The following is an 11,547-nucleotide window of genomic DNA, read 5'->3' on the forward strand; positions in this document are numbered from 1 at the left end:
TCCCCCAGCTCCTCTCCAGCCATAGCAGAGCACTGAGGAAATGACAATTCGCTCTGTCAAAGTTATACTTCTCTTTTAACGTTTTTTAATTATTTTTTTTTAATTATTATGATGAAGGTAGAGATCAAAGGATAATTTTCGTTAGGTTTTGTAAATGGTTCCTTATGTGGATCGCCTTGTTAAAACCTTGGAAGGAGGGTTCTCAGCAGGGAGACTGCTGCCCGTGGACGTGTCCTGTGCTGAGAGCTGTGCCTCTCAACACATCTCACACCTCCTCTGTTCAATTCGGGTTCAGCTGACTGAGGCACAGCTAGTGAAGCTTCAGGGATAAAGTTTATGTTGCCTGCAGGTGCAGGGAAAGGAAGGAGTTGTCCCACCGTGGATTTCAGCACCTCTCCCCCCCATCTATCTGCTGTCAGTTCAGCCAGCAGCTCAATACTCAGAAGAGCTGGAGGAGTGCTCTGCTGGCTAGAGAAGTGGCGTGGTGCTCACAGTGTGACTTACAGTTCTCCCTGGTGTCCTCTGTGGGTTACATGTCTGTGCTTTCAGCCCCACCTGACAGCTGGGGGAACAGTTTTCCCCTCCCTTGGTGTGTTCAGGTCTCGTGCTGATGTTGGTGTTGCCCTTCTGCCATTGGCCTGTGTCATCTTTCTCTAGTTTTGCCTGCACGGGGTTTCCTCCTTGTATTTGTCCCACCCCTTCTTGTGATGCAAGAGCCAGCCCTGTGTTCCTCACAAGCACAACATCATTCTGGGGTGGTTTAATACCATGTTTATTTCCTGTTGTTCCTGCTGCCCTCAGTTCAGACTGTTCAGTCTTCAGCTCTTCCTCTCCTGCACCTCCTGACTGCACACCCTGTTGAGGAGCACCATTGACTTACTTCATCCTACAGAATAAATGCAGATTCTAGTTCACAGGGTCTGGAACACAGCCTGTTGTTTAGGAAACAGTGATTCAAACTGTTCAGGCTTCAGCTCTTCCTCTCCTGCACGTCCTGACTGCACAACCCTGTTGAGGAGCACCGTTGACTTACTTCATCCTACAAAATAAATGCAGATTCTAGTTCACAGGGTCTGGAACACAGCCTGTTGTTTAGGAAACAGTGATTCAATGCTTGTAGCTTCTCTCTGTGCCTTGCTTAGGCTCGTGCTCAGTCAAGGGCAGCAGCCCTGGGAGCCCAGCCCTGAAGGTGCCACTGTTCTGTTGGGGATGGGTGAGGGAAATGCACGCCTGCTTTGGCACCAGTGTTTCCCTCTGCACTGGCCCAGGGTGGATGGGTGAGCTGCAAAAGCAGCTGCTTGTATCTTGTCTTCTGTTCCCCTGGGGTTTCATCCTCTGCCCAGGAAGGCTGGTTACGTTTGAGCTTTGTGATGAGCTGCCCATTACAGCACACCTCACCAGTAACTTTAGAAGTGTGATTTCGTGGGTGTTGTGTGCAGACTCTCACTTCAGGTGTGAAAATGCCCATTCTGCTGGCTGAACTGGCTTTAGATCTTAACTGAGCTGCGTGCTGTGAGGATTTTCTTCCTTTTTTTGGTTGCAAAATCAAACCTTGCTGACACTTCAGCAGAAGCGAGGAAGCAGCTGTTGGTGTTTCTCCTGTAACTGTGTTGTGTGTTGCCTTTTTTCCCCCCCACCCCCTCCTTGCCAGGGTTCTGCAGTGCTCCAGGCAGCGAGTTTTGAAGCAGGATGGGAAAAAGACGCTGTGTTCCTCCACTTGAGCCCAAGCTGGCAGCTGGCTGCTGTGGGGTGAAGAAGCCCAAATTGTCCGGGAGTGGAACGCACAGTCATGGAAATCAGACCACAACTGTACCAGGCTCCAGTTCAGGTCCTCTTCAGAACCACCAGCACACGGATGGGAATAATGGAAGGGAGAACGTATCTGACTTGACTTTGGGCCCAGGAAATTCCCCAATTACTCGAATGAATCCCACTTCAGGAGCTCTGAGCCCGCTCACTCGGCCCAATGGAACTGCCAACAGCACCAAGAACCTGGTGGTGACAGCAGAGATGTGCTGCTACTGCTTTGATGTACTCTACTGTCATCTCTATGGTTTCCCTCAGCCACGACTTCCTCGATTTACCAATGACCCCTAGTGAGTAAATCTGTCTGTGGGAAGCAAGCTGGGCAACCAGCATCCAGAGCTGTGGTTTGGGTGGGGAGGGATGAAGGGTTCCCCCAGGGGAATGGGAAAACTGGTTTGCAGGGGGAAGGGGGAAGGTTCTGCTGCTTGCTGTGTCTGCTAGAAACAAGAAGTGACGTGCAGTAAGTGCATAAGGGTAAAAATACTCTGTTATGTTTGTTGGTGGAGGTGAGGGGAGCTCTGAAGAGTGGCCTTCAAGGGAGAAGTTGCCTAGCTCTACAGCAAGAGAGCTGGGCAGAGCAGGAGGCAGGGCAGTGATGCTGTGGTTCTGCAGCTCACCATCTGATGTGCTGCATGGGGCATTGCTGCTGCTTTATCAAGGAGTGCAAACCCACTAAAGAGATGCTTCTGCAAAAAATGGACTGCACTGTGCCTCCCATAAAATCATACTAAAAGAGTGAAACTGAAGTTAGAGCTTTCAGGAAACAGTAAAAACTGTCATAAATTTGAAGGGGATCTTGCTTCTAACATCAGGCACTGGCTTGGTGAAGGGACTGGGGGAGAGACTTCCTTCTGCAAAGCTAATGGAAAGGGAAGTACAAAGGTGAAACAAGTTCCTGTCTCATCCTGAAACAAGTGCTGAGCTGGTGAGACTCAGAGAAGGACACTCAAAGAGTGTTCAGCTGTCCAAGTTAATGGGTTTAGCAGGAAGTGGAACCAAAAATTTGTCAGTTGTGGAACTGAAAACCTGGGTTAGGGAGATAGTGCTAATTGGGCACTGTGGGGAGAAATGGGGAGTTAATTTTCAAGGAGGAGACCAAGGTTAAGGAGAAAGGAGTGTGTATGAGGGGAAGGATTTAGGAAAGCATTTTGCTTTGAGATTTAGCTGTTGTTCATCTGAAGGTTGAACGTGTAGGTGTGGAGATGTTAATGTTGTTAAAATGTTTGGTGGCAGAATGATATGGGAAAGATCACTGACAGCTACACCTCCTGACACTCCTCCAGGGGCCACCTCTGGAACAACAGATAGAATGAAGAGTTGTTGACATCCTTAATTTCAGTTAATGAATTTTAAATTGATGTAAAGGAACAATGGCTTAAACAGGTCAAGGACTTTTTCCATGTATTAAATGTCTCCCTGCCTTATTGGCTGTCAGTGGAGATGTAGGTTGTGCTTCCATGCAGTTATTATCTGAGCAGGATTATGGATACATGTTCTGAATGCTACTGCAGACTAAGCTGTTTAATATTGTCAATACAAGTGGATGGAGAAGGACTCTGGACTAGAATAGAGAATGGTTCCAGAGACTCCCCAGAGGGAAATGTTTCTGTCTGTTTTTCATACCTCAACTATGTAGGCTCCTCTTAGACAATGATGCTTTAGGCTGGTTATTATTTTGTCACTTGAAATGCAAAGGGTTTGTTGTGTTGGTTTTTTGTTTGTTTGGTTTTTTTTATTTTTGGCTGTTCTTAAGTAAATAAGAGAGATTGTTTTATACAGATTCATTGTTCTGGTGTGGAAGGGGATTTCTAGCAGGTTTTTAATGCTGTTTCTGTGGACTGGTTTCAGAAAGGGCATTCTCTCAGCTGTTTGAATTTTATGTCCAAATCTGAAAAGTTAAAAATGATCATCAGGCATTTCTGTGCTGATAAATTTAACTCTTGTAGATCAGCACTCCAAAGCAAAACCAGCTCTTCTCTTTTCTTCTCCCCCAGGTGAATTCCTGCCTGAATTTTCTTGTGTTTCAGCATTTATGCTGTTGCTTCTAGCAAATAGTTCTGTGTACCCCAGGGAGGAGCAGGGGGTTTGCTCTCTTGTAGAGCAGCACACAGAGATGGTCTGTCCCACTTGAGACAGTAATGTAATGAACTTCAAGCCAAATGTTATCAAAGAGAAGAGTAAGCAAAGTAAAAACACATAAATAATGGCATGGTTGTCCTTTGTAACATAATTAATGTCAATGTAAGAGACCTTTGAACAAAACCAAGGTATATATGAGAAGTCTCTCTGGACAGGCAGAAAAGAGGCTGTTGATGGAAGGAACAGAAAGATGCACAGGGTTATTGGCCTATTTCTCAGATAACAGATCTCTTAAATTGGTGCTGAACTCACAGTTATGTCTGAATTAACTTGGTAAACAAAGAAAATATCCCCTTTGCTGCTCAGGTTCCTAGAAACATGACAGCTCTGAACTTGTGTGGCATGCAGATGGTTAATGGGTTACTCCTTCCCGTGTGGTACCTCAGTCTTTGATTTTTTTTTTTAATAGTAGGTATTGGAAACTGATACTAAAAATACACTGTGCAAGTTTCTAGTTGCAATGCAAGACAAGACACTTGCATCACAAAATCTGTGCCACAACAGCTTTTTTTGCTAGCACAAGCTAAATTCTGATTTGACCACACAATGTTCTGCTGCTTTAAAATTCCCTTTGTGTTTGCAATCGGAGAAGCTGGTTTGTATTGCTGAAATTCCCCCCACATCCTAGCAAACCCTCACCAAACACACCTAAGGAAGGTGTTGTGGCTGGGGGAGGAATGGTTGCCACAGCCTGCTGAGAACATGACTGCAAAGTACTGGTAAGTGATTTTGGGGGAACATGGGCAAAAGATTGTGGTGACTTTGAGTAGATCTGGCAAATAACACTGCTCAAGGAGGGGCTGTGGAACAACTTCTTGTCAGCTGCACCTGTAGTTTGCTAAGTGCAGTTATTCTTCAGCTACAGAAACAATGTCTTTTCTGCAGTGAAAAACCTTTATGACAGTGAAATTTTATATACTTGTACAAAATACATATTTTTTTGATGCCTTAGTAGCTATGATCACAGTGAAAAAAAAATTTAAACGTTCTTTAAGGTATTTTAAAATATGACAGCCTTCTGAATGTAATTATCCTGCCCTTTCTGGTAATATCTCTTCTGTTATAGACACAGAAAGCTGTGTCACAGCTCAGTGGAAACAGCTTTTTTTTCTTTCCCTTTGGAAGGGTAAAGAGGTGAATGGGAAATGTGAACCTGTAATTTGAATCAGAGAAGGAATTAGATTTGTATTCTGTCAGTGATGTTTTTTCATTTGCTCCCTTCCCTTTTCTGTTTGGGGTGAGTGTCACATGGGCTAAGTAATGGTTTCAAAACTTTAATTAGATTAAGCTAAATTTCTACTGAGCTTCTCACAGTGATGTTTCTCAGAAATCTCCTTTGGAAGTTTAGCATCCCTTTTGGTAAGCTTTCTGATGGATTTTCTTTTGCTCTGTTTGTTTTCTGTTTCAACATATGGTAGGGAGATGAAAGTGTAGAGGGATGATACCTTGCAAGTGCCTTGAAGTGCTGGAAAACTAGAACAGTAAATCCTCTGTCCTGGTCAAGCAACCATAAGGTGTCTGATGCCTGTGGGAGAGTGTTTCCTCTTCCTCTGTGGGCAAAGCACCTCACAGTTATCACTTAAAGGCTGTTTGCTATTTTGGGTAGTGCTTCTGCTCTTGGTCCAGCTGGTAACTAGATCCTGAATGATGGATTATGTTGTGAGAGAGTTTTTTAATTCCATTGTTGCTCTGAGGAATATTACTGGGCATTGCTTTGTCACTGCAGTTTAAATGATGTTTGAGTACTGGGCTCTAAGCAGCTCTGCTGCCTGGGTTTGAGGAGCCATCCACACCCCATCCTGGTTCTATGCTCTGAACAGAATCTGTTAGGATTTTTTGTAATGCTTGCTGCAAAAATATTACTTACAAGAGCTCCAAGAGTTTGTAGAAATGAAGTGTCTGAGCTCTGCTGTCAAATCAGTTGTTCTGTCATCTTGTAGAACTCCTGTCAATGTTTATTTGATCTCAGAAAATTCTTTTCTTAACACTGCATGTTTTCTATTGTATTACTTCAATATTCAAGTGCAATATCAATCTCTAGACTGATGTGTGGAATCACTAATGACTTTCTCATTTATGACTGGGTTCAAAGTGACCACATGTTGTATTAAGCACTCTGTAATCTGAAAAAGTAAGATCATTCATCCTGGTTTTATAATTAGATCAGTTGCCTTGCAGAATCTTCCAGATGCTTGGAGATTCTTGTAGAACTGCAGCCACGACTGTCCTTCCCTCACTGTTTCTCTCTACAGCTGTTTGCAGTTTCACTCCCTTCTGCAGAAGTGAACTTTATGCCTTTAATATTCAGTCATCTTTACCTGATTACATCTTCATAGAGCTCTTCTGAATACTGTTCTTCTAAACTTCTTGTTCCTCAAGGCTTAATCATGGCATCTAGTTTAACAGATTGAAATGAGTCTGCTGAATTTGTGATTCTGCTGTTATGCCTGTAAATTCATGGTAGTAGACAGGAAAATGGAGATCCTTGTGGTGTTTGAGCAGGAACAATACAGTGATTTAGGTCTGCCTTAAAAAAAAGCAGGAAAGAATATGTGTAAATATAAATCAAATACAAGGTAAGCAAAAGATGTGAACATAAACTATTTGAGCAGTAGGGTTGGACCTGGAAGTCAGATTCTCATGGAAATAACAGGTAAAAAGAAGAACCTAGGTTTGCTTTTTATCCCTTTAAAAAAAAAAAAGAAGCAAGCTTTTATTGCAAACTTGAATTATAGATGATTTGCAGAATGCTTGGGGAACTTTCCAGTTCAATGGTACTATAAATAAGTAATCTTATTTGCTTCACCCATATTAATTTTTATATGGGTTGTCATGTAAACTAGTGGATGCTGGTAAGTGAGGCCATTACTCACAGAGGTAATCAGAGGGCTCAAATGGCAATATCACTCATTAGGTGACAACACAGTCTAGCCATGGAGGTGTCAGTGGAGGGCTTACAGGGAACTGGTGGAGAGAAATGAGTATGCCAGAAAGGTGGGGGGAGGTGTTTGTGGGGGTCTGGGTGTGGGGTTTTGTTATTGCTGGCTAGCAGGTTGGAAGACATGGCTATTGGGGTTTGGTCAGGGGAGGGAAAGCAAGGACACACATACCTACTCTTTATCAGCTTTTTGGTCTCCCCTTGGCAACCAGGGATCTCCAGAGGCTGCAGCATGTCTCTTTTTTTCCCTTTCCAGTCCACTCTTTGTGACGTGGAAGACGGGGCGGGACAAGCGGCTTCGTGGCTGCATCGGGACCTTCTCAGCCATGAATCTTCACTCAGGACTCAGGGAATACACATTAACCAGGTAATTAACATTGAAAATGAAATAGATGTGAAATCAGTTTAATTTGCCGAGGCCCTGTAAGGATTCAAGGTTAAAACGTTGGCTCAACGTGGTTCAGTTTAATGTGCCTCACAATAAAATAAACCTGAGAAAGGTGTGATAGGGTGAGGTGATATTGGAATTTAGTGGAACATCTCTGCAACAGGTAAGTTTTGGTTGATGTTTTAAGGCTGATGGCAAATCTGTCTTGCACACTGATGGTTTTGACATGTTAAATAGCACAGAATTTCTCTCCAGCTGCAGGAAGTGGAGGACAGCATCAGGAAGCTTGTGCTACTGTTTGTGTATTACTGCTCATTAAATTAGGAAGAGATGCAAATCACTTTGTCTGCAGTAGCAAAGAGAGACATGTTTCACAGAGGCATGATCAAAAAGGGGGTAATTGAGCATCTGATATTTTAATGTGGTGCTTGTATTAGGCAATATCACTTCTCTTTCCTTTAGTGCACTTAAGGACAGCCGATTTCCCCCCCTGACCCGCGAGGAGCTGCCCAAACTCTTCTGCTCTGTCTCCCTCCTCACTAACTTTGAGGATGCCAGTGACTACCTGGACTGGGAGGTGAGAACAGGTGCACTTGGAACTCTGCATCACTCTCTCGTTCCGTTCGGGTTCGGGTTAGTACATGGTGATGTGTCTCCTTCGTTACAGGGGTGTGCGGGGGAAGAAGAGACAGGGCTGGGAAATAGAAGGGGGAGGAAGAGGATGGGGTAGCAAGTCTGCTTTTGGCTGGGAGGGGTTCTGGATGGGAAATAAGAGAAGTGTTTTATGCATTTGGCCCGATAGGAGATGTGTGTAAATACATATGTAAAAACTTGGCAAGCATTTTGATGCTGGGAATAGAAACTGGGAATAGAAAGTAATTAAGACTGAAGGTATTAATCATTTTTAGGACCTTGTACATGGAAGTGTATTCGTTCAAGGAGGATTGAATAGACTTTTTTTTGGTTGGGCTATTCTAGGCATGAGTCTTGCATAGAGATTTTGTCTTCCTTGTCCAGCATAAGAGATGGAAACCTGTCAGAGTTCTAACAAGACTTCCTTCAGGAGAAGTGGCAGGGAGGCTGGATAGGCTCATCTGGGAAAAATGGCAGAGCTCCTGTATGCTGCTAAGAGAGCCACTTGTGAGACCAGCCTGGCAAGGGCAAAGTGAGAATGAGAATGTCCTTATGCAGGCAAAAGCCAAACTGGCCAGAGAGAGGGAGAGAGATGATGTTGTGGGAATGATAACTCAGTCATGGGCTCAGTGCCAGCAAACACCTCTTATCTGGCTGTTCATTTCCATCTCTAGGTTGGGATCCATGGGATCAGAATAGAGTTCATCAATGAGAAAGGTGTCAAACGCACAGCCACGTATTTACCTGAGGTTGCTAAGGAACAAGGTGGGTTTGAGATGGCAGATAAACTTATCAACACGTCCTGTCAGAGAACTGGGTAACACAAATCTATGGATTTGGGGATTGGATTGCACTGCTGTCCGCACAGCAGTGCCATGGAGCCACCAGACTTAATCTGGATAACGTGACACCTGATACAGCTGCTGCTGGGTTTTCATCTGGCCTTTATTTCACCCCACATCTGTGCACAGTTGTATCTCAGCATAAAAATATTTCAGGGCTTAAGAAATAGAGGATCTCAAAGTATGGATCTTCCGGCCTCATTCAGTGTTGCATCTTTCCTCTTCTATGTTTCTCCCACCAACTAGGATAACTGCAGGCTGCACAGCACCAACAGGAGAGTCCCTTTCCTCCTCATTCTTGCTAAAGTAGCACCCTCCAGACGAGGGCAGGAAACAGGGCCCCTCTGGAGCACACTTCCCACTCAAATAGAGTAGTGGTCACCATGGTAACTGCTCAAAACATTGCCTCCTTTCCTCCACCTAGCAGAGTGGAGTGGTCGCTTCCTCCTGGCTCTGGGGCAAAAGACTAAGGTAGGAATTTTAACTCTGATCTCTCCCATAGCAGTGCACTGTGCTATCACTAGAGCATCAGGTTGATGCCCATTTGTCTGTGTAAAGAGCTAAGTACTACCTTGTTTTAAGGCTTAGAGAGCTCAACCTGAGTGGCACGTGATAAAACAGTTTGGGGTCCCTGCAAGAGAAGCAAGGCACAGACCTGTGTAAGAAGAGAGGTCATATGGAAAGTGGAAATACTGTTTTATAGACCAGTTCCAAAATGAGTTAAAAGGGGTTGGCATGTGCAGAGAGTGTGCATGCATAAGACATGTATGTCTTGTTTAACACTGGTACTTCTAGAGCTCCAAGTTTCCCGTTTAGTTTTCTAGAGGCCTTTTAATGCATCTCTTATCTTTTTTTTTTTTTAAATGGAATTTTTATGTTGAAAATTTTCCCTTGCTTCTGTTTTTCAACAGACTGGGATCAGATCCAGACCATAGACTCCTTACTCAGGAAAGGTGGCTTTAAGGCTCCGATTACCAATGATTTTAGGAAAACCATTAAACTCACCAGGTAAGTTGTTATATCAGAGTTGGCATTTTCTAAGTGCTGCTGGTGTTAATATTAGCATCCGTGTGAAGGATCAAAGGAAGCAGAACCTTTGCAAGTTAAACAGTTTGATTTTTTTTCTGTCTCTTTACAATGGACTTCCTTTTCTCAGTGTGCTCATCTGTGGATAGTGCAGCGATTTGGAGGTGACAGCTGTCTTAAAACCAAGCCACACTCAGATTTGGCTGGCTTTCAGAATTTGCCTGCTTTTCTATCCCCCAGCTGTCCTGTTGCTTTCAGCTCCTTTTATGTTAGTGAAAATTGGGACATTCTGATTTTGTATAGAAACGCTAATTTATCAGGTTGTTCCTTACCTCCAGAGAATTGAGGTGGGTATGCAGGGTTTTTTTTGAACAGGAGAGAACAGGATAAAGGTTTTCATTAAATTCTCGTGTGATATGGACCTAGTGCAATTCACAACTGCTTTGAAGTTCTGTGTTGTGTAACGTGCTTTAGAAGCACCTGGAAATCTCTGGTCTCTCAGAAGGGACTTAATTTTTGTGAATTCTGATGGTACAATGTGGACCAAGTCACATATATGCTGTACTAAACCTCCTTCTACTTAACTCTCCATTGTCTTCTTTCACTAGCCTTTCAAATGTGAAGATAACCAGAAAAGTAAATAGTAAAATACTGGTTATTGAGTCTCTGAAACTGAGCGTTCTTCCAGCAAACTTTTCATGCCTCTTTTATCCACAGCAAGTGGATAAAAAGAACACAAACTGATTGTTTGTTTCCTGTGTACTTACGATTGTGTTGAGTAGGGCTCAGCTTTTGGGACACTGAAGCTAATTCAAGCCTAGATGGGTTATTCAGACTACTGAGACAGACAGTATCAAACAAAGCAGTCTTTAAGTTAGTGGGTCCTCCTGGTCGTTATTGGCTGTGAGCTAAACTGTGGTCTGGGATGAGCATTTTTAAGTCTAGTCCCTTCGTGCTGCATAGTCTGTCTACATGAGTCCTTTCTGCTGCTGTTCCCCTAGGTACCGCAGTGAGAAGGTGACAATCAGCTACGCAGAGTACATGGCTTCTCGTCAGCATTGTTTCCAGAATGGCACCCTTCATGCCCCCCCCCTCTACAATCATTACTCCTGACACACGGCTGCATGACCAGTCCCACTCCCCGGTTGCTGCCAACGGCTACGACATCATTGGGGCCGACGCCTCCTCTTCCTGGTCCAGTTACTTCTATTACTGCACCATTTTATGATGCTAGCTTCCGTTGCCAAGTCTGCCTTCCAGCTGACCTGGGGGGAGGATGAGAGCATGACAGAACTTCAGGGGCCCAAGCCTTATCTCAGCCTTCCCTCCGAATGGGGGTCCAGTTGGATTGGGGCTCCATGCCTACGAACTGTCGGGAGGTGCAGAAGACCTCTAGGAGCGAAAGCGCCGCTTGGGACTGACCCGTTCCTGCGCGTTACCCACACTCCGGAAACCTGAGGAGTTTGTTCTGGAAGCCCCCCCAGATCAAGCAGGAGCATTCCCCTGGCAGCCTGGGCAACGGAGTCCAACAAAACATTTTTTAGGTTCTTTTTAATTTTTTTTTTTTAACCTCTGGTATCTGTTGTGTACCGAGAGCTGATGGCAGTCCCCGACACGTCGCAGGCGGACGTTGCGATATCGAGGAGGGTTAACATCTGGGTAGCACCCCATCCTCACAGACAGAAAACACTTGAAGAGGCTTAAAACCTTTGGAAGGTATTGCAGATGAATCCACTTTTTGAATAAACCCTAGAAAGCTTTAATTAGCCGATCGC

General features: G+C 44.3%; 1 protein-coding gene across 1 annotated transcript; it reads left to right on the plus strand.

The window, feature by feature from the left end:
- The first annotated feature begins 1,649 nt into the window (after positions 1–1,649).
- On the plus strand, positions 1,650–11,309 carry AMMECR1L (AMMECR1-like). The gene is made up of 6 exons (XM_008944000.1): positions 1,650–2,096; positions 7,140–7,250; positions 7,734–7,848; positions 8,579–8,669; positions 9,658–9,754; positions 10,774–11,309. The coding sequence occupies exons 1-6, from the start codon at positions 1,690–1,692 to the stop codon at positions 10,883–10,885; spliced, it is 933 nt and encodes a 310-aa protein (XP_008942248.1). The 5' UTR covers positions 1,650–1,689; the 3' UTR covers positions 10,886–11,309.
- The last annotated feature ends 238 nt before the right edge of the window (positions 11,310–11,547 follow it).

Source organism: Merops nubicus, unplaced genomic scaffold (assembly GCF_000691845.1).
Source record: "Merops nubicus isolate BGI_N331 unplaced genomic scaffold, ASM69184v1 scaffold27377, whole genome shotgun sequence".
Classification (NCBI taxonomy): domain Eukaryota; kingdom Metazoa; phylum Chordata; class Aves; order Coraciiformes; family Meropidae; genus Merops; species Merops nubicus.

What these genes read in the sequence shown, in the direction of transcription:
- AMMECR1L (XM_008944000.1), top strand. Translation starts at nt 1,690, where the DNA reads ATGGGAAAAAGACGCTGTGTTCCTCCACTTGAGCCCAAGCTGGCAGCT. An exon ending in AGGGAATACACATTAACCAG is followed by an intron (nt 7,251 to 7,733) that starts GTAATTAACATT and finishes TCTTTCCTTTAG; the next exon opens with TGCACTTAAGGACAGCCGAT. An exon ending in GTGACTACCTGGACTGGGAG is followed by an intron (nt 7,849 to 8,578) that starts GTGAGAACAGGT and finishes TTCCATCTCTAG; the next exon opens with GTTGGGATCCATGGGATCAG.